This window comes from Dermacentor variabilis, chromosome 1 (genome assembly GCF_050947875.1).
Source record: "Dermacentor variabilis isolate Ectoservices chromosome 1, ASM5094787v1, whole genome shotgun sequence".
Classification (NCBI taxonomy): domain Eukaryota; kingdom Metazoa; phylum Arthropoda; class Arachnida; order Ixodida; family Ixodidae; genus Dermacentor; species Dermacentor variabilis.
In genome coordinates, this window is record NC_134568.1 from 194,911,752 (window position 1) to 194,935,519 (window position 23,768).

A 23,768-nucleotide genomic window follows, 5' to 3' on the forward strand; every position below is an offset into this window, starting at 1 on the left:
ATGTATGAAAGCATCTAACCCTACAGCTAGAATAGAACTGGCAGAACTTTGAAAGTTAATCAACAAGCGTAAGACAGGTGACATAAGGAAGTATAATATGGATAGAATTGAACATGCTCTCAGGAACGGAGGAAGCCTAAAAACAGTGAAGAAGAAACTAGGAATTGGCAAGAATCAGATGTATGCGTTAAGAGACAGAGCCGGCAATATCATTACTAATATGGATGAGATAGTTCAAGTGGCTGAGGATTTCTATAGAGATTTATACAGTACCAGTGGCACCCTCGACGATAATGGAAGAGAAATTAGTCCAGAGGAATTCGAAATAACAAAGGTAACGCCGGAAGAAGTAAAGAAAGCCTTGGGTGATATGCAAAAGGGGAAAGCAGCTGGGGAGGATCAGGTGACAACAGATTTGTTGATGGATGGTGGACAGATTGTTCTAGAGAAACTGGCCACCCTGTATACGCAATGCCTCATGACCTCGAGCGTACCGGAATCTTGGAAGAACGCTAACATAATCCTAATCCATAAGAAAGGGGACGCCAAAGACTTGAAAAATTATAGACCGATCAGCTTACTGTCCGTTGCCTACAAACTATTTACTAAGGTAATCGAAAATAGAATCAGGAACACCTTAGACTTCTGTCAAGCAAAGGATCAGGCAGGATTCCGTAAAGGCTACTCAACAATAGATCATATTCACACTATCAATCAGGTGATAGAGAAATGTGCGGAATATAACAAACCCTTATATATAGCTTTCATTGATTACGAGAAAGCGTTTGATTCTGTCGAAACCTCAGCAGTCACAGAGGCATTACGGAATGAGGGTGTAGACGAGCCGTATGTAAAAATACTGAAAGATATCTATAGCGGCTCCACAGCCACCGTAGTCCTCCATAAAGCAAGCAACAAAATCCCAATAAAGAAAGGCGTCAGGCAGGCAGATACGATATCTCCAATGCTATTCACAGCGTGTTTACAGGAGGTATTCAGAGACCTGGATTGGGAAGAATTGGGGATAAAAGTTAATGGAGAATATCTTAGTAACTTGCGATTCGCTGATGATATTGCCTTGCTTAGCAACTCAGGGGACCAATTGCAATGCATGCTCACTGACCTGGAGAGGCAAAGCAGAAGAGTGGGTCTAAAAATTAATCTGCAGAAAACTAAAGTAATGCTTAACAGTCTCGGAAGAGAACAGCAATTAACAATAGGCAGCGAGGCACTGGAAGTCGTAAGGGAATACATCTACTTAGGGCAGGTAGTGACGGCGGATCCGGACCATGAGACGGAAATAATCAGAAGAATAAGAATGGGCTGGGGTGCGTTTGGCAGACATTCTCAGATCATGAACAGCAGGTTGCCATGATCCCTCAAGAGAAAAGCATATAATAGCTGTGTCTTACCAGTACTCATCTACGGGGCAGAAACCTGGAGGCTTACGAAAAGGGTTCTACTCAAATTGAGGACGACGCAACGAGCTATGGAAAGAAGAATGATAGGTGTAACGTTAAGGGATAAGAAAAGAGCAGATTGGGTGAGGGAACAAACGCGAGTTAATGACATCTTAGTTGAAATCAAGAAAAAGAAATGGGCATGGGCAGGACATGTAATGAGGAGGGAAGATAACCGATGGTCATTAAGGGTTACGCACTGGATCCCAAGGGAAGGGAAGCGTAGCAGGGGGCGTCAGAAAGTTAGGTGGGCGGATGAGATTAAGAAGTTTGCAGGCATGGCATGGCCACAATTAGTACATGACCGGGGTTGTTGGAGAAGTATGGGAGAGGCCTTTGCCCTGCAGTGGGCGTAACCAGGCTGATGATGATGATGATGTAAAGAAACGACCCCCCCCTACTGGTGGTGCTCGAGATTACCCTGCGCAGCTCGAGTCTGCCACACTCGTAGATGCTTGGGGCTTCTTACGCAGACGGAGACGGTGGTCAAAGGGGTTAGATATACCTCTTTCATGTTGCCCGAGTCTCTTCACTCCATTTGTGAACCCCACGCATTGATCGCAGGGCGTCATAGCCACGCAAGCGTGAAATTTCTATAACAAATTGCACACTTGTAGGCCTTAAACTCCTGATGAGTGCAAGTTTGATTTTGATAAATTGTACCTTCTGGTGGCATAGTTAGCGCGCCCAAACATGACCATTCCTTCTCGATGGACAAAGGTATACTGTCGAACCACGCCGCGTGCGAGGCCAAATTCAGCTCGGATTGCGTGATGCGTGGCGCGACAGCGGCACCACCTGAGCCCGCAACATGTGCGCGATCGAGTAATGGCCTCCTTCCTCTACACGACTATACCCAAAGCAAGGCGCGTGGGGGGTACGCTTGCAAAGGTGTGACAAGTTTATATCTTCGATAGTATACAGGTATTATATCATGGTTTTACTTACATACAACTTTTGCTAGCGCCCCCTCTGACCAATATTAAAGACGTTTCACGTCAAGAAAGTATTACGAAATTAGACCCTCCGCCTGATACGTCAGATTGTCCATAAAAGGGGATCAGCGCGTACTTAGACCGCCTTGATGTTGTTCGGTCGGTAATGCAACCACGCGTACTTCACCAACCTTAATTTCATCTGCTGACACTGAAGCCGTGGTAATGAGTGGGGTCAATAAAAGGGACCCGATGACAGCCGTCATGTATTACCCCTATCCTACTCCACAAGAACACGTCACATTGAACACCATATCGAAATTGGCCGAGAAACATCCTCCCTTCCACCAAACCTCACAAGGAAGGATGAATTTTCCCTGAGCAGTATTCGAGCTAGGGAAGCCCTCGAGCCTGCTTTCTCCTGCAAATGGAAGGCACTTCACCAAGGGTGGCGCCATCTCCTCCAACTGTACGACCCTGGCACAGGACGCCGATGTGTACCACCTTCGTGCATTGGACTTGCAAAGTCACAATAAATAGCCGGGAGCCCTTGTTCGTAGAGTGCGGTATGCACAGTAACCATCATGCTGCATTCAGCATGTGGACCAAGCGGGATTCTCATAACAGAACTTCGCTGAAGTTTCTACGTAGTGCGCTGTTGGAATCAATAGTATAGTGTGTGCCTTTTCTAGCATTCCTTAGGGCAATCATATCGGAGCTGCTAACACTAATCTCATGATTTATTTGTGACGTCCAACGCCCGAAAACAACAGTAGAGCTTTAAAGGAATTTCGTGTTCCCCCTCATATTACTCACAAATCTACAATGGGTCGCTCCAAAGTTCTAACTGAGCTGTTCTGCTGCATGACGCAATTTTCATTTTTTTTTTAAATAATTTCGTGTGTAGTTACAGCCCGTACGTAATTCACCGTCTGTTGTGTTGATTAAAAATTTCTTGGAAAACGAAATAATTGCGGAAGTGGAGTGAGTACTTCTGCTCCTCCTGCATTTTGCATTTCATGCCATGAGGATGCATCTTTAATTTAGTAAATCTTTCCTTGCACGGAATGCTGCGAGAGGTGGAGAGAAAAATATATCGTTAATGCAAAATACAACTAGATCTCGTGGCTTGTGTTGGTATCATTTAAATACTTTTAAATAAACGCAACACAGATATGTCACGGCGCATGGCTCCATCAGTTCCAGCAATCGAAATATGACACGCATGCAAATGCACCTCCCTAAATGAGCTCTCCTCTAAATATAATGGAACCCTTGGCTGATAAGGTGGCAGAGTACAAGAGGGGAAAGACGGAGTTCACTGTCTTCCCGTAACAACTTCGGGAGGCCGCGCCAATTAAAACGTTCTTAACCTGCTCGGTGGTCGTCTCGCTCACCGAGAGAGGCCCCGCTCGAAAGGGGGGCGGTACTTGGGCGCACGCGAAATCGAGACGCGATATCCCACTCCGACTGCGACCGCCAACAGCCGCTGAGAATGCCCTACAGCGCTGCTGTCAGGACCATCATAGGGAGGGGGGGGGGGGGGTCACCACGCTTTTCCGGGCAGCGATCCCAGCCGCGCCTTAATTAAGAGTAGCCGCGTGCGGGATTTCCTGTTGACTCGTAAGCTGGCAATACAATGGTTGCGACGCTCTTCGGCCGCCCCGGGGAACCTTCGGTGAAGTAGTGAGCAAACCCCTAAGTCGCTCCTCAGCAAACAGTACCGCCCGGCCGCCGGAAACTTTTCAGGCTGCGACGTCGCAACGGCCGGTTCGCTTCGAGCCGGTGAGTTCATATCAGAGAGTCTGTGGGCAAACCGTGACGTCAGCGGCGCGTCACTTTTGCGAGAGCACACAAGGCGCCGCGAGCACCGGCGGTTGCCAAGGATGAGCCACCAGCGCTTGCTGGCTCGCGAGCGCAGCTTTTCCTTGTTCTTTTTTTTATTTTGCTCTTTTTTTACTTTTTTTCTGTCGCTGTAGAATCCGTACCTAGCACACTCGAGAACAAGCCGTCTCAAGGAGCTCTCGATGGGCTGCCACATTGCCCGCGGCACTACTCTGGTAGCGGAGCAGTTTCCACGAATAATCTCTGGTAATGCCCGACATAGAAGTTAAGTTGTGTTTTTCTGACACCGGAAATGACTTTCAGTCGAAACGACAGAAGATGAATACCCGGATCACACAAGTTCAGATTAGGATTACACTTGCGTGCGACAGAACAGCATGCCGGGACCGTATACACGCTCAAGTCCTTACGCTATCGCTGTTCGTAAAGACGGGTGTCTGCCAATTGTCATATTGGACGTAATACTAGCGTCGGTGGCTGGTCAGTGACAAAGAACTTTGACGAACGAATACAATAATGCGCTGATTTGGCCGAGTTAAATTTGCGAATCAACGGCAGGCAAATCCGCCGCAGAAGTACGCAGAGATAACGGGAACAAAAGCGTTAGAGCGCTGTCTCCTAAATAATTTCTTTTCGGAAACGTAATAAAGTATTTAAATTCTGCAGTTTTACATGTCATAACGACTACGTGATTATGAGGCCCGCTGTACTGGGGCACTCTGGAATAATTTTGACCACCTTAGTTTCTTTAACGTGCTTTTAAATCTGTGTGCGCGGCCTTTTTTACTTTGGCCCCCGTCAAGATGCGGCTACCGTGGCAGGAATGGAACTCACGACTTCGAGTTCAGCAGCGCAACGCCATAGCCACTAAGCTACCGTGGCGGCTATGCACACATACACTGTATGTGTGCGCAACTATAGCGTGTCGAAGGGTTGAAATCTGGGCCAGTTGGTACATACTTGAACGAAAAAACCAGTCAAAAACACAAAGGACAAGAGGAGAGGTTCACGCCACAACGACTGGACTATCAACTGATAGTCAGTTGATAGTCCAGTCGTTGTGGCGTGAACCTCTCCTCTTGTCCTTTGTGTTTTTGACTGGTTTTTTCGTTCAAGTATAGCGTGTCTTTTTTTATTTTTTGAAATAACAGTTTTTTTTAAAGTCAGGTGCATTCCTGTAAGAGGCGGAAATTACCTGCTTGGGAAATGGCAAAGTTCAGGTGGATAATAAAATTCAGTAGAGAGAAATAAATTTTATTGCTAGACCAGGCTTCTTGAACCCAAAGGTAGGTGGCCTCCTCAGCCCAGGTAGCCATGGCTCGCTGCCGCCGCCCGAGCCCTGTTCACCAAACGTAGGTGGGTGTCAGGGTCTTGCGTCACCAGCAAAGCCTCCCACTGGTCTTCCGATTCTTCCTCTGAATCCGCTTCTTCGTGCATGTTATCACCTGGTGGTGATATCACCTGCTCGGCTATTCCTGCACCCCAGCACCATATGGCGCAAGGTGTTGGGCGTGTCCGGCGGGCAGAAGTTGCAGTCACGACCGCAGGTACCCGTAGTACAGCGTGCTTCAAGTAGTTTGGGACAATCTTAACTGGAACTACAATATATATTTTCAGCAGTGACTGGGTACGGATATCGCGAAAGTAGAGCTTTTGTTAGGATTTCTGTCAAGTAGACATAGCGTCACTACTGTCATAACGTACTTCTACAGTTAGAAAATGTGCTCTACAGTGAATAATTAAAAAGATTTCTTCGAAAATCAGGAGTTTGACGGAAACCGTCGGGAAGAGGCATTCTAAGTGGTTGAAAGTTGGACGCTAATCATGAAAATGACAAAAATTTATGCAATTAAAAATTTAATTTTTATGGTCGGCGTCCAACATTCAACTACTTACAAAACGCTTTTTCAGTGATCTTTCTTTTTTAAATTATGCGCCTGCACATTGATTTGTCATGCAAGTAGGCAATATTCGGCTGTTCAGGTACTTCACCAGAACAGTCCAAGTTGCACTTTATTTGTTTATTTATTTGTTTGTTTATTTGTGTATTAATTATTATTTAATTAGTTAATAATTCAAATACTTTGCAGGCCCCAAGGCATTACATACACGTAAAGGAGTGGTATGCGTAAACAACAAAGACACATGTGCACCAATAAAGTTTTACCACAACGTGTTGTTTACTTCTGTTCTGAAGCTTGCTTTGTCAGGAATCGTGGCGATGGAAGCAGGCAGGTGCTTCATGCGAGTAAAGATATACTGTTCGTAGTTCAAGAAAGAGACGTCTACTATAAGTGTGCACGTTTGTAAATAGATATTAGCTGGAAGACAGTGCTCAGTTTATATTGTCGTTTCCGTGATTTCCGTGTAATTCTGCGCTGAAAGCTTGCCACGGACACAACGAAAAGCTATGCGAATTTAGCCCTGGAGCAGTGGGCCGCACAAGCCGAATGCACATGTCGGTGGCCGCAAAGAATGTTTGTTGTTTTAACAAAAGTGAATTTCACAGACCATTGGACCGCGGGTTACTTCTATGGGTGTGCCTTCGCTGTGTTTGATTTCTCTTAAATTTTGTTCCATTTTTTGCTGTGGTCGAGCACAAGGCATTCCGGTTTTACTGACGGCGCCACCCCGATAGAAAGGGCCGCATTTTGTAACGATACATTTCGCCTTCCATTCTTCTTCACCGAGTAGCCTAGGTCGTTGACACTCTGGCGTCCAATGAAATGATGATGGGCAAACAGAATAAAAATTTAAAGGGATCGCTACAAAATAGTGGATCACGTGTTGACAAAAGAGTTTGCACAAATAGGTGATTTTTTGTGTAATTCGTAATAAGAGGCGCTGGTGAATTAAGACAGTATAAAATTAGCGAATGCAGCGGGAAAACGACAAACACTTTTTCGTAACCAATATCCCGGGAAATTGAACTCCTTTTTGGTCATGTCTCGTTTACGTGGACCTAAATTTCAATATTTTTATAGTTTTAAGTATCTAAAATGGAGGATATGACCTTATTCGACACAGTGATTTGTCGTCACACTGACGTCCGCTTTTTCAAGTAATTTATAGCTGAAGTGGGGTGAAATTCTACTTTCGGTCGCCGATAATCAGGAAGAAAAAAACTCACTCCTCTAGTGATTCCCTCCGGTCATTCGAGTCGTTATTGCGACAGCCGATATAATCTCCACAGCGCTATGCAGTGTCGTTGAATATGCTCAATTTTTGCCAAATTTCTCGATGTCTCACCCCTGTTCTCCACACTCCGCCCGACGTGTGCAGAGTACGCGCATGCTCTTGCGATGCACTTCCCTACGGGCTTCGGTGGCGTCTTCAATTACCGCCAGGCAATGGAAAAGCCTCGCTTCTTCCTCTACGCCAACGGCGAGCGAGCTCATTTTCTGTGGCGGCGTCCTGCGCAGAGAGCAAGAACGTTGGGCTCCGGCTTATAGTATCTGCTGCGCCCTTCCCTAGCACGGCTTCTGCTTTTTTTTTCTCGTTCAGCTACGCCGCATGGCGTCAATGCCTCCTCGCCCTAATTCAGCTTTTTTGGCACCTTCTGCGCGACTCCGGTTTCCCCTGCATGCGACTTCAAGTTGCCGTTGCCACGGAGCCTTGGCGGCACAGTTCTTGCAATTCATGCGCACGGACGGGCGGACAGAAGATACATAGACCCTTTGCCTAGCGCACAAGCGAAGTTGTAGTGTCAAGAAAGGCCACTAAATATATAGTCGCTCATACATAGTGGCCAAAGCAGAAATACATAGTCAAGATGCGCCTATAGCCGACATCGCTTTTTCTCACCACTGAACGAAGTCAAACAGCATGCGTATTTTTGAAGACAAGGTCTTCCTTGACGACTTCAGAACGATTAGCGGTACGTGGAATCTGGGTATGCGGTTGGCACTTTCTGATCACTTTCGTCAAAATACGGCAATGTGAGGCCTTCTAGTGCACGTAGAACAACGAAAAAGGCGTCGAAATTAAGCTTGGAACAAATAAGATGCACCCAGTCATCGCAAAGCTATGTATGAAACATTTCTATCGCTTAATTAGCGCGAAAAGGCAATAATTATACCTGTAGGCGCTCGTTAAAACGACACGCACCTAAAACCTGAACCGGAACTGCGGTTTCACTGAAGGAAAAATATGGGCCAATCCCGAAGATAGCGTAGTCTATAAACAACGAACCACATGGTATATACTAATGCGCCCAAGAAGGCTTTGCCTTTCTCGACGGCAATCGCTGTCGACTCGCCTGTCTTATATGTGTAAACGACAATCAGAGATAATTTTTTGCTCCTTTTTGAGGTAAGATGCTCATATAGCATACGGCCACAGTTGCTTCCCAGCGTCTGTCGATTACGGCCTGGGAAGAAAGCTGAGCGGCTAGCGGTAGAATGGCCAACTGGCGTAGCGCCTACTTCATATAATCGCTCATCATAACGAACTGTCTGAGATCAGGCCCACATGCATAACGGGCACGCGCTTCCGTCACTGGCGCTGATTGCGTCGGCCGACACGGGCGGTCGCTACTAATAGTTCTCGAAACCTTCCAGTAGCAACGCTCGTGGCACGTGCAGTGCCGCAGGGAATGAACTGCGTCCGCAATAAATAGAAACATGCAAGCAGAACGAACGAGAAAAGAAAAACATCTCGTGACTATAGCTTACGAAAGGAGTTCGCACGCCTGGAAAACCTAATCTTCAGTATGACATATTGCGTGCGGGGATCGCTGCCGCCGATAAGAAACGGTGGCGAAACAACGCCCAGCGTCGGCCGCGTCCACGGGGCAGCTTTTTCACTCGCCGGATACGGATGCGTGCGGGTGTGCGTGCGTGGGTGGCGCAGAGGCACTCGCACCGTGGCGGGGACGAAGGCAATGCTGGGCATTGCGCCCGCTCCTCTCTTCCCCACCTTGTTTTCTCCCGCTTCTGATAACTACCGCCTGTGCCACGCTCGGCGAGCGGCGCATTAAACATCGCGGTGCCGAAAGGATGAGCCCGTCAGCTAGGCACGCCCCACTGCGCACATTTACTTGGTGTGGCGCGATCTTTCATTCTGATGCGTGCTCGCGGGGTTTCCTAAGCGTTCGTTTGCTGCTGTTCCCATTATACTCGGGCACGTGTTTCTTCCTCAGCGTAGCTGAAAGGCTGCTTCTCTGCAATAACGGCCTGTGTGTGTGTGGGAGTGAGGGGGGGAGGGGGGCAGTGTTACTGGCACCATCGCTATTTGCGTCAATGTTGGCAAAGAACCACCACTCGCAACCTCTCGCCGTAAGCGCGAAAAACGACCAGTGAGGCGCGGCTTGACCATAGGATTGTTCGGGTAATGTAGTTGTACTTAAAATACCGCAGGAGCTGTGCGCTTTGATCAGTGCTATGTGAGAATGTGCAGGCTAAATTTAATATTGCGTCGGAAACTGTCCCATAAGACAATCAATCAATCACTTATGTACCGTTCCCAGAAAAACCCAACATGAGGTCTGAGTGCTGGCGCGCGCATAGACCAAAAAGAAAAGAAAAGAAGAAAAGAAACCTCAAGGAAATATAGGTAAAGAACAATTAATAAAAAAAAACAATTTTGAAAAGTGTACGTACAGCAAGGCGCAAGGTTAATGCAAAAGAAAAGGGGGGGGGGGGAGGAGAAGGGCATACGAATAATGTGTCAAACTTAGACACAACAACGCAAAGCTCAGAAAAGAAAATTCAGTGACAGTGATTTATGAAGAGCATCGAGATCATCAAAATAAGCGTTATAAAGACGCGGTATTTTGTGGACGGTTTATTGTCGGTGATGACAGGCAAGAACATGCAAAGGTCTATGTTCTCTGGTGATCTTGCGTGAAATACGAAACCTGGTACAACTCAGGAGTTCGGGCAGCTGCCGATACTGTGAAGGAGTTTAAATTAAATTATGGGGTTTTACGTGCCAAAACCACTTTCTGATTATGAGGCACGCCGTAGTGGGGGACTCCGGCAATTTCGACCACCTGGGGTTCTTTAACGTGCACCTAAATCTAAGTACACGGGTGTTTTCGTATTTCGCCCCCATCGAAATGCGGCCGCCGTGGCCGGGACTGTGAAGGAGTTTGATGATGATGATGATGATGATGATGATGATGATGATGATGATGATGATGATGATGATGATGATGATGATGATGATGATGATAATAACATCTTAAAGCCTCGAGCAAAACTTCGAGAGCAAAGGTAGCGGTGCTCTTGAAAGTGCAATTTTACCATCTAGTGCAGCCCATTGGTTCGGGACAGGTTGTCTTGAGCACGTGGTTCAATAAGTGCTGGTCTCCTTTGCACGTATTTCTCGCTCCGTGATTGCCCTACATGGCACCGTTTAAGGAATAAATTCGCGCTATGGCAGGCGAACTTCAGAAGTGGCCATGCTAAAGAATGAATGTGTGCCATGACGCGTTTTGCTGTGGTGGTTTCCGCCGCATGCAAGAAAATAAAATTTATCGTAATTGGCCAATCAAGAACTGCCTACAGTGAGACTAATCGCCTTGACCCAGTGACGACCGGTACTTAGCGCTAGCAACCATATCCTTTGCTCCAGACATGTACGCAGGAGGAACGCTACTCCTGATGATCGGTAAGAAATAATCAGGGACTGGATTCACAACGCTGAGCTCTTCGTGTGTAATTTCTCAGGTGGAAAGTTCTTGCGTTAAGATATGTTTCAATTGTTTTGTGGGTGTTCTCTGATATTTCTAGCACTTCTTCTTTAGAGAAACAATACCTGCTAGAAGAAGCAACCGCATGTACAGGCGATACATATGATATTAAGCGTGATGCACCAAAATACGATGCTATTTCTAATAACTGCGATTGAGGCGGTACAAGTCGGCACTGCGCAAGTGCTCCCACAGTATTTCGCACTGGCAAGGCTAGTTTAATAGGAATTTTCGCGATAAAAACTACTTCAATAACGTGCTAACTTGGGCTCGTTGGTACGTGTCTGAAGAAAACGAGTAACAGCGCGGAACAACGGGACGGGACAGCGCCTCGTCCGTCTCAGTCACCTGTGAGCGCTGTAACTCGTTTTCTCAAAAAAATTATTTGCTCTAGCAACGAGAAAACCCGACTGAAATGGAGACCTTTAATGAGTTCATTTAGCAAAGTGGTTGGGAATGCGCCATCGGGTGGCTTTCCGGCTCCACTGGTCTCAGCGCCCATTTGCATGGCCAGAAATAAAAAGATCACCAAAGTAATACTACGTATCTGTGTTCTGTGAGGTTTTGTGACAGCGCATTAACATTGCACGTCCAATAAACGAGGACCATTGAATGGAACAACACTATGGGTCCCGTAAATCACGCAGAAGTGCTGAGCATTCACGTTGTGCACCATTGAATGCTTCTTTTTAATTCTATACGATTGTTCCGTTCGATGATAGTTTGAACTGGTGAATGCTCGGTGTCAGGTCATGCTCTCTACTGGAGCCTATAGGCGGCTTCATAATGTAATTCAGCTTACAATTAAAGCATACATCACGACAGCTTCAACGTTTGTCCGCTGGTAAAACCAAAAGGCCCAAATTAACTTGACAGGTGTTGCCCACTCAGAAGTTATTAGTCACATAGACTCTGTACATCCGTACAACCGATTGGCTGCGGATCCATACAAACGATTGGCTGCGGGCTTATTCATGCAATTAATGACTTCTTCCGCTCAAGAGGCGTGTTCTATTGCAGAGTTATGGCCTTTCGAAGAATAAACACAATAGCCGCGTCAATCGTGTGTGATGTTATCCGGATTTTCCTTTTCATTTATCAGCACAGTGAGCTCCCATTTAGCCTCATAGAGAAATTTTTAACCCGTCCGTGTAATGCAGTTACCAATCTAAACAAACAAAAAAATGACAAAGAAGAAGAAAATTAATTGCGAGTGCACGTATTATGGCATTACACAAAATATTACGGCCTAGGTGCAGAAAAGAGGTCAAACCACTAACCATTTTCAACGATCGTCGTCATGGACGGATACCGAATTGCTAGCAAGTACAACACCACGCAGCGTCTTCGCGAGTCGTGTTTGTCGAGTGCTTCGACAAACACGACTCGCGAAGACGCTGCGACTTGCCAGATAGTCAGCGCCAGATGAAACTATAACACTCTTACCTGCACAGTGGTCTTTAAAGTTGTCTCCCTCCGCAGTGCATGCCTAACTCAATTCTTTTTTAATTTTTTTTTAATTATGGGGTTTTACGTGCCAAAACCACTTTCTGATTATGAGGCACGCCGTAGTGGAGGACTCCGGAAATTTCGACCACCTGGGGTTCTTTAACGTGCACCTAAATCTAAGCACACGGGTGTTTTCGCATTTCGCCCCCATCTAACTCAATTCTCCATTCAAACTGCGTACTATGGTGTCTTCAATCACTGACCAGAGCGCATCGTCGACAAGAAAGCACCTGTCATCTTCGAGTACAAGACTTAGTCTGCCGGCGAATCGCCTGCTGCAGCCGCTCGATCGGCGCCGACAGGCGCCGTGATGTTCGCAATACTGCTACGTGCCCCTCCCCCTCCTCGCCTCCCATTCCTCAGTCGTAGAATTTTCATCTTACGTGCACAGCTGCGATGCCTGTGCAAGTTTTGGACATTGACTTAGGCTTACTTTTAGGGAAGTACAGAAGCTCGCGTTTGTGACACTATTATAGACGCGTCTGCTACAGACTGCAGCGCTCGCTTTTACAGCGGCTGGCACCATAGGCTTGCTTATCTTACCGTGACCTCTGAGATTGCACCGGCAAAGGTATACCAATGCACTGTCGGAGGCCACAGTCTTACGAGCGTTTTTAGCTTTGTCAATACGCTTTGTCTTTAGATTTTTCTTGATTTTGTTGTTATGTGGGCGTTACGAATTTAACCCCAGATCATGCAGTTATGCGCGAATGCTATTGGCACAAATGTGAAACTCGATCACTCGTGACCACGTAACCGATTTTGCTCCTTTTTTACACTGCAGGCTATACAAAATTGCACCCTTCTAATGTACACTTATGAGCCTTCTCTCTCCCATCCCTTGCTGCTTTTTTCTGCCCTGCAATAAGTACACCGCTAAAGGATATCCACCAGGCCCTATCAGAGCATGAGATATTCTATATAATGCATAGCGCAGCGAACATAATCGATACGTTTCATATTACGCACTCCGACAAACAAAGTCTTCCCAGACAATCATTTCGAACCACTGCTCAAGATGAATTGGAAAAAAGAAATGCGGTAGATATTCTCGAGTTTGCAGCAGCTCTATTTGGCGTTTGCATTTATGCGTTCTTCGGCGTGTATACATGCAATAAATATGCGTGTGTGGCTGTTTACGCGCGCAATTGTGTGTGTGTTTGTGCGCATTTGTTTATTTTGCATGTGAAAAACATTCAAGGGAGCGAAATTAAGCGTTCAAATCGCTGATACTGATGCCCGCACCGATGTATCGGGTCGAGTGTCTGTAACTTTGCATCCGTTATTTTTTTTTTAGTGCCGCCGGGAAGACCTGTTATCCTCGATGAAAATCTCTCCGTGCTCAATGGAACGGTGGGGCCGAGCAATGAGGGAAATCTCCTCATTCTCAACTGTCACGTCATTGGAGGTGAGTTTTGCCCTTGTTTATCCAGCCTTATCTATGATGCCTGACATCGCACGTAAGATGAACCGATGTGAGGCCACGCCATCGACGAACTGAAGTTACGATGGTAGAAAACTAGAGCATGCTACAGCGTGCGCTTGTGTTCAGCAACGGGAGATGTCGAATGAAGTAAATGTCATATTATAAATAATAATATTATTTCATATTATTCACCGAATTATTTCGGTGACTAAACCCGCAATGTTCCCATAACGCGGAATCTACAGTTTTGATGAACTATTTGTTACAGTAATGAGAGGAAACCAGACTGTTTTGTCTTGCCATAGTTTAATGACAGAATCGCGTACTACCTTATTTCCAAGAGAACGGAAAATCCTACGCCATGTGTTTTGTACGCATGACGTACAAATGAGTTGCGGGAAGAGTGACCGTATTTAGTGCACAATCTGCAGAGACGCCCCCGTGCAGACGCAATATGTCCGTCCGAATGGACGCTCGAGGCACTTTGCGTGTTATTCGCGGGCTTCTTCCACGCTCCGAAAAACACTTTTATGTAGCACGCATTGAACAACAGAAAGCGGTAGCGGCAGTTTTTTATGTTGCTCTACAATTTACTCATTGACATTTTTCATGTCGTAACTATAATGTCTGAGAAGTTGACTAATTAATCAAGACTAATTATGTAATTAGGCGGAATGCAAAATGTAATCCGAGTACCTGCAGCTGACGCCAAACAACTTTACCTTGGCTCTATCCAGCTACGTGGCATTTGCATATTTTTAAATCTTAGTGCATGATAGTTGGGACACCCTGTAAATATTCTTCAATCAATTTTTAACAAGTCGGTTAACTCTGAAAAAAAAAAGAAACAGAACCAACAACAACAACAAAAAACATGGCGTAGCAGCCATTGATGCCTCTGTACCAGCCTGTGGTGCAGATTCCATGAGATGAAATACCAACTACGGTTCGAAACTGTTGTACTGCCCGAATATTTATCATAGGCCACCATGTGCCTAGAGATAATGCGTTTATTGTCGTGTTCCGCTCGGGTGCGCTCACGTCGGCAAAGTTGTGTACCGTTGCTGATTTATGTCGCCTTATCTAGGCGTTGCGGTATCTTCCCGCCTTGTTCCGCTATCGAAGACGCCCACCAAAGCATCGTCCGCTAATAATACACGCAGCATTTGGCGCGATATAAGAAACGAGCCGCCTCAAAGATTCATTTTTTACTGCGTAAGTCCATTAAGGTATTGAGTGAAACGTGCGACGTATCATCTATCGATAAGTTTTATTGCATGAAGAAACGCAAAATATTTGTAGCGGTGCTCCTGAACTCTGTTATTTACATAGACTCGCTTTTTAAGCCCGCGCTGGCGTAAATTTAGTGCTGTACTTACGCTAATTGCGCTCTTATTATATTAGGGACATCTGAGCTCGAACTTCTTACATGCCCTCTTTTGTTGCGCGTCTCCCTAGCGTAATATTTCCGCCAAGGCCCTATTTCCCTGTTCTCTAGCAATGACACTTATTTTTTCCACGGTATCACGTATTTTTCTTTCCCGCTTCCCATTTCTCGTTTTCATTTTTTGTCGCGTCTCGTCTCAAATTTTGGCAGCATACGCGCTTGCATACGGCAACCATATTTGAAATCTGGTCATCCCGTGCTACCTTGAAGAAACGGCAACCTAACGACCTCATATTCTATATTTTTAACCAGGTCTTCTGCGGTCAGGATAAGAGTGACAACGCAGTTCCCGTCATTTGTGATAAGTTGAGAAGAAAGAATAATATAGAGCATTACCACGGGAACTTTAAGAGAGCTGTGGCGAAAATTGTTGCTCCGAACAGCAGGTCGTCATGAAATGGGTCAATCATGTTCGTTCATTGATGACGCTTTAGCTCAGGGAAAATGCATCGTGGCGCAAAATGGCATATTCGACCTTGGAAGTGTATCAACGACCGTGCATTTTCAATCCAATCATTCTAATCGTTACGACACGGCCGCTTTTATTGAGCGAATAGAGAATTTTTGCTTTGGGTGCTGAAAAACGTCGACAACGCTGTGGGTTGATCAACAGGCAGAAAAGTGATTTGATTTTCCTTTAGCAGTGGCACATGAAAATTGGCCAAAAGATGGAGAGCACTGAGAAAAGGCCATATTGCCTAGGGCTCGCTAACAGAGAACATGTCTTGCATGAGCCCGCTTGCAAGTGGTGGACCCTGCAAACAGCACTCGTTTGTTGCTGCATGCAAGTTATGTGCTTCTTCAGATCACGGTGTAGCCTCACAGTGTTGGCCGAATAGTTAACTATAATTATCGTGCAGTGGATTTTTTTCAATTTTTCGAAGTATACCGGAAGGTTACTTTCAGGATAAAGAGGGATTCTTTAGGCGTACCGAGAAGCCGGGGGCTCATAAACGTTGTTAGGGGTAGTTAAGGGATTCAAAAGCTCACATCGGTGGAGTCTGGCAATTTTCTACATGAATATGCACCCTTGTCTAAATGAATTGTGGGATAGCCGGCAAATACAAAACGCCGTGAATGTGACCCTAGGTAAGCAACATTTCTCCTGGTTCCCTTAAATTCGCGCACAGACGCACAGACGTCACCGTAGACAGCTGGGCTTTGTAGCACATGAAGTGTTCATGGAACATAACGAGCCACCGGGTCCTGGTGGCGCCGAGATTTTCAACAACCGCAGGCCACTAGCGCTTGTGACTGCCACTGCCACCATTGTCATAACTATACTAACACCAAACGCAGATGTTTTTGACGTTTCTATCCTCTGCCTCAGAAACCTTTAATTCTTTAAACATATAAACACTGCATCATATCAGACAAAATACGCCGTGCATGCACTGGTCGGATCGTCATTCGCAGAACTGGTTTGGTCATTCGTGATGCTCCATCCAACTAAGCCATTCAACCTCGGGAAGTTTCATTCGTGCTGTCTTCCCTGCGTCGCTATATTACCGGTCTTTGTCAACTTCGCGATGCAAGCAATTCATTTCATTTTGCTCCTCGCTTTTGGGAAGCGACTGCTCGTTCAGCTTTCGTTGCAGCTCCTCTATGCGTCTACGATTGGCTTAATTATTTGTCTCTAAACGTTCACCAGAAGAGCATTGGTATCATTTGTGCGAGCTGTACGGTTTTAGGTGGTAATGACGCTGAGGCAAACGCCCGTCTGGCGTACCCTCCACGCCAATTTTCTCTGCGCCAACTTTTATTTCGGCACCAAAGGTAAGCATTCTCTTGTAACCTGACAGGGTTCACTCTTTTTATTCATGAATGTGGCGGTAAGACTCAATGGACCGAACTCCACAACGAGTATCACTACGCGCACCACTGCCGCAATGGATTCCGCAAGTGGTAGTTTGGCGAGAGTGAACGTCGACCATGGCTCAAAGCACGGGAGTTATTTTCTTGTTCTTTCTATTGCACGTTTTCGCCAAATTTTTATGTAGGCTTAACCTTTGAAGTGAAGGGACAGGTAAAGAATAATTTTAGAGACTCACCTTAACCAAGAATTCGCAAAGTACACGCTGCAGGAAGCCTCGGCATTTTGCTCATGGCATCCGCCTTGAACCCAATCTCAGCAGAAAAGCTGCGACGGCTTATGGCATCAGATGCCGATAGGACTGTTGCTCGTGTGCCCTATATATAGGGGAGGTAAGATTCGTCTTTTCCTTTGGTGCAGTGCTCCTAATATTCTTGAAAAGCTTACTCAGGAAAGTCACCATAGGTGTCCGGTTTGCTGCTGATGCGTTTAAAAATAGTCAATCTACTGTCTGCAGAGCGACAGAGAGAACATGGAAGAATAAGGAAGTAAACCATACGCGAGCCTGGTTTGCTTCTTTACATGGCGTGAACGAGTATAAATGGATAAAAATTGCCTTAGAAAAATCGACATGGTTAATTAGAAGCGAATGACGTAATCTCTTCTAAAGGGACAGAATAGTACGTGCACTTGCAGTGACGATTAGGACAATAACCTCCCAACTTTTATTCTGACGTGTTATAAAAAAATGTCCCCACAACAGTCCGTTCTATCCGTAATCACATTTATCCTCATATTGTCGGTATAACCTTTATGATACCCATGGATACTATTAGACATACTTCCCCATCTTTCATCCCCCCATCCCGCTCCCATGTGTAGGGCAGAAAACCGGTTAAGCTAAACTGGTTAACCTCCCTGCCTTTCCTTCTCCAATTTTTCTTTCCTTCCTTCCACTGCTTAGCAATCAGCATTATTCGAAGAAATGTCTGAAAATAGTGCATTAAGATTCCACGTAGAGCAAGTAGCAAAGACAGAAAACAATTTGCAGATCCAATGGACATATTGGAATCTATGCGAAGTGGTTAATTATAGGCGATACAACTAACCACGGTACCTAATTGTGTTTACTTTTGTCCTATATACGCAACATGTTATCTCAAGCAATGCGTATTCATCATAATGGTGCCAAGCTTAACCTCATGCAATTTTTATGTCTACTTTCACTTCATCTAGTTTTACCCTCAAGGCCCGAAGATATTACAGAGGGGAGCGGTAGGATACAGAAATGGATTAAATGTTCTTGGTCATACAGTGTTAGCTAATGATTTACCAAAATAAAGTATTATATGTGGTTCTTGGTTATACATGCAATTCCTGTTTATACAACGTTATCTAAAGCTTCACGAAAACAGCCACTGTCTTGCTTGGAACTGATTGATACGGGATGGCGATTCCACTGCTCTAACTCTGAGGTCCATGGAATAAATGTGTCGAAGCAAACCTTTGTGCGACTGTGATGTGTGGTGCGCGACACGGTGCGGGGTTCGGGACGGTCGAGAGCAGACGACGCTGAGTGCACGCGCGCCGAGCTGGAAGGAGGAAAGACGACGACGCCGAAGAGCGCCCGGCATGTGAACGCGCGGCGCAGGAAAAACAACAAAAGAAAAAAAACAACCAATGAGAAAAGACCACGGGGCGTCGGGCAGCCAATCAGTAAATGCCAAATCGGCCAGACCACGACAAAAAGCGTGGTGCGCTGGCAGAACGGGGGGCGACACGCAAGAGGACACGCAGGGAGACGCCGGGGAGACGCACAGGAACAGGTTGGCAGGAGGCCCCGGGCGGGTGAAGTCCTGGTGGGCTCGGGTCCGGAACCCGACGGCCCGTCTTCAACGCCCGCTCCGGTGGTTGACCTCCTCCTGCCGTCGTTTCCTGGGACGATCCTGGCGTCTCCCCGGCGTCTCCCTGCGTGTCCTCTTGCGTGTCGCCCCCCGTTCTGCCAGCGCACCACGCTTTTTGTCGTGGTCTGGCCGATTTGGCATTTACTGATTGGCTGCCCGACGCCCCGTGGTCTTTTCTCATTGGTTGTTTTTTTTCTTTTGTTGTTTTTCCTGCGCCGCGCGTTCACATGCCGGGCGCTCTTCGGCGTCGTCGTCTTTCCTCCTTCCAGCTCGGCGCGCGTGCACTCAGCGTCGTCTGCTCTCGACCGTCCCGAACCCCGCACCGTGTCGCGCACCACACATCACATAAGCCCCTTTTTTTAACAAGTTTTTCTGAGGAAAAACTGCCGCTCAGTGCGCGACATAGTTCACAACACTACAGTCATTGTCCGTTGACAAGAACGCACTGTAATGTTTCAATGCACTGTTCACAGAGTGGCACAGTTCACTGAGCACACAGATAAAAGACATTACAGGCAAACACAATTCAAAGAATGCACAACAAGTGAAAAATAAATGGTAGCGTCAAAGGCTATCATAATACCCTATTGAAGAAAGAACCCAATAATGTCCAAGGTCACCATGTCCGGGGTCAAAAATCCGTGAAAAGCCATAAGCGAAGCATAGGCTCCTTCAGGTGACCCTTTCCCACATGAGGCGGACTAGACGTATATCTTTTCGTTTAGAGTACACTGGGCCGTCTGTGGCCATAACGCTCCAGGCATTGATGTCTCGGCATGGTGTCGACCAAGTCACTGCCTGCGTTCTAAAGTAGTCAACGATGTAATGAGTGGTTGCAGCATCAGTGTCAATGGTCGAACCACGCACGAGTGCATAAGAACACAAAGGGAGTTTTGACCCCTCAAAGCCATGTGTTGATTTGGTACGCAGGCCTGAGCCCTTCCAAGTGCCCATAGTGTCACAAACAGTTTGTGTCGAGGGACGCAGTAACGACCCCTGAATACTTTTTGGGGAAACCAAACACGGTTCCACAAGAGCCCTGATATTTTCAGGTTCATCTTGATCATGGTGCGAACCCTCCGACGTACTATGTTTAGCCTGTAGGAGGTGCTCGGTTCTAACTTTAGTTTCCTCAACCATGCTTATGCATGGTAGGTTTGAACCTTGTACAAACCAGTCATCGCCTGCGCTGTGCTCACGCGGCACTAGTTGAGGTATGGAAGCAATATGCTCCTTTTCTTGTGACCGTACCTCAGTACCTTTGCCTACAATGGCATTATTACAAGGTGTCTCTCCTTGAGACACTGTCTCTCCTTGAGACACTTTTCTCTCGCCAAGGCCTGAGGCCATGTCGGAGGGAACCCTAGGGTCGCTGCTGCACTGCTGTGCTGCATCCTCAACCGCGGATCTTGGCCCCTCGGAGCAAGCATCCGCGAGTGCCTTGATGCGAACGCGTACCCAGCGAAGTTCCTCCTCCAGGCGTGCCCTCTCAGCCGCCTGTTCTGCCACTCGGCTTTCGCACTCCCTCTGAGCTTTCTCGCTTATTAACAGCCACCTGTCTTGCACCCACCTGTGCCAGTCTTCCCCCTGCAAACCCAATCGCTGGGCTACGGTGGCTAAGTCAGAAAGACTGATTTCCGGCTGTTTCTTGCCTACATATGAGCCTTCTGCCTCTGCGACTTTAAGCCGTAATTGTAAATTTTTTTCCTCAAGCGCAAGTTCCTGCTGTTTAGCCTCGCGCTCCGCCGCCCGTTCTTCTCGCGCACGCGCTTCCTGCTCGTTCAGCCATGCCCTCAACTCCGCACCTTCCAGGCCCATGCGTTCGGCTAGGGCTAACAGATCTCGTGTGCTAGCAGCCATAGTTCCTAGCCTTTAGAAAAAAGATCCAAACGAACGGCTTTGTCCTGTCGCGGACGCCAATTTGTGATGACCCACTTATGGGCAAAGGTTCGTGTTCTCAATGTTTTAGCGGTTCTCTTAGGCGGAGCCTCCGAGAACCCAATTGAGGACGAAGCCGTTGGTTTGGACACACACAAAAAGACTTTTAATCACACACAAAAGAAGCATAAAGCAAATAAAAAGAAACAGAAAACATGCTTGAAATACACACAAAAAACATTGCGGTAAGGAACGCTCTTACAGGGCTTGCACGAGGTTAACGAGGGTGCGAGTTCGGGCTTGCCACGAGGGCGGGGACGCGTCGCAGTCTCGACGCGGCAACGCGGCGTCAAGCTGGCAGAAGGAGTGGCGCCGGCCTCACCAAAGGTCGCGGCGTAGGTTGACCGACCGGGCGCCGGGAGCGCGCCAGCTCTGGCGAGGTGAGGTAACGCTGGCGGCTGGGTGGCAGGAGTGGACGGCGGCGGCGTTCTGGCCGGGCAGAGAGCTCGGGCCCGTAGCCCGACTGCTCCCCTCTCGCCCACGGGCACGGAAGCTCGAACGCCGGCCTCGGGCAGCAGGCGGCACGGCAGACGGGGGTGGCGTTCTGGCCGGGCAGCTGGCGTAGAACTCGGGCCCGAAGCCCGACTGTTCCCGTCCTGCCCACTGGCGCAGAAGCTCACCGGCCTTGAGGAGCCGACGGCACGCTCAGGTAGACGGGCGACGCACAGGAACAGGTTGGCAGGAGGCCCCGGGCGGGTGAAGTCCTGGTGGGCTCGGGTCCGGAACCCGACGGCCCGTCTTCAACGCCCGCTCCGGTGGTTGACCTCCTCCTGCCGTCGTTTCCTGGGACGATCCTGGCGTCTCCCCGGCGTCTCCCTGCGTGTCCTCTTGCGTGTCGCCCCCCGTTCTGCCAGCGCACCACGCTTTTTGTCGTGGTCTGGCCGATTTGGCATTTACTGATTGGCTGCCCGACGCCCCGTGGTCTTTTCTCATTGGTTGTTTTTTTTCTTTTGTTGTTTTTCCTGCGCCGCGCGTTCACATGCCGGGCGCTCTTCGGCGTCGTCGTCTTTCCTCCTTCCAGCTCGGCGCGCGTGCACTCAGCGTCGTCTGCTCTCGACCGTCCCGAACCCCGCACCGTGTCGCGCACCACACATCACAGCGACATATGCTAATACCGGCCTTATTAGAATGATGAATGCATGTATAAATACTGGGTTTTTCAGTGAACATTTTCAAATTAAAAAAAAAAATTACCTGTGGCAGATAGCCCCCATTCTAGTGTATGAGCTGGTCTACTTGAAGGGCCGGACTTGCACGAAAAATTGAAATCCATAATCAATAATTTGTCAAAAATTGGCTAAAGAAGTTTTTAACTAATTAGCATTTCCCACATATACCAATTTACAATTTCTAGCCGGGGAGTTCGCTAGGTGGATCCATTTGAAACGAACTCTCAGAATGATACCAGTTTCTTTCTTTCCTTCTTTCCTTCTTTCTTTCTTTCCTACCTTCTTTCGTTCCTTCCTTATTTCTTTCTTTCCTTTTTCCTTTCTTTCTTTCTTACTTTCTTTCTTTCTTTATTGTTTCCTCAGACACAGTCTAAGAGGGGGCCGAGGCTAAAGGCGACAGAGCGCCTGACAAGGGCCCCGGCCCCCGTGCACAATATACACAGACAAAATACATCAACAAAGTTCAGTCAGACAGACATCATTGGTTCAGACAGTGGGCAATATTAAAAAGGGAGACTAGTCACTGCTCGAATATGAAGTCAGCAAATAATTGGTACAAAATATTTACATACGCAACATAATGTCTGCAACGTAAATACAGAACACAGCAATTCAGTTATCAGTCAGCACGTTCAACAACATCATTCATAGCCATGGCACTCATCACAAAAACCAAGACACAGAAACCAAGCACAATTTCACAGCCCTGTATCAAAATTGCGGTAGCCGAGAGGAGCATGGCAAGGGAGAACAAAGCGCACTTTTTGAGGTAATTTACAGTAATGAAAACATAATGTCACTGTTCACAAGAAACTTCCTACAGTATTTCTTAAATGTATGTACGCCTTTATTAAAGTCGACTTGCATATCTCTTCTGTTTAGAGCATTGGTTATTTGAAAAGATAATGCTTGCCTTCCATAGTTGGTTCTAACTTGCGGCATTGTTCGTTTTGGGTTTCGGGTACTGTATGAACTTGAACTGGGCACTGCGGAAATATGTAACTTGTATTTATTGATCCATTGCAATAGCTTAAAGTAGTACACCTGGTCAGCCTTCAACATGTTATATTTGGTAAATAACGGCTGTGTTCTCAATAACTGCTTGTTGCCTTCAAAATTTTCCAGTATGCGCAAAATTTGCTGTTGTAATACATTAAGTTTGTAGTAGTTAGCAGCTGTTGTTGTTCCCCAAGTCAAGATTCCATTGCTCATTCTATAGTAAACCAGTGAAAAGTATAGTGCCTGCTTTAAACGTTTGGGTATTAGATGTTGTACTTTATAAATGCACCCAATGACGCGAGAAAGGCTTGATTTTAGTTGAATAACGTGAGTATTCCATGAGAGGTTGTGGTTAAACCAGACACCTAAAAACTTTTGTTCAGTAACCTGTTCCAGCAAGCGTCATTCAAATCTAATGTTAACCGGGTAGCAGTCATGTTTATTAATTGGCTTAAAAATGACGTACTTTGTTTTATTTATATTTAGACTCAAGCGATTTCTTTGAAGCCATGCAGATAACTTTAATAAGTAGTCATTAACAGACGTCTCTAAACATTGCATGGTTTCTCCGGTGAAAAAAAACATTAGTATCGTCTGCATACATTATTAATTGCGGGGATCCATGTATT

The 23,768-nt window shown here is 46.8% G+C and overlaps 1 protein-coding gene across 1 annotated transcript in view; it reads left to right on the plus strand.

The window, feature by feature from the left end:
• Positions 1-23,768, plus strand: part of LOC142590423 (neural cell adhesion molecule 2-like) — a 483,557-nt gene that overhangs the window by 410,344 nt on the left and 49,445 nt on the right. The window contains exon 3 of the mRNA XM_075702523.1: positions 13,741-13,851. Coding sequence (XP_075558638.1) covers positions 13,741-13,851 — 111 coding nt within the window. The remainder of the gene's footprint in view (positions 1-13,740; positions 13,852-23,768) is intronic.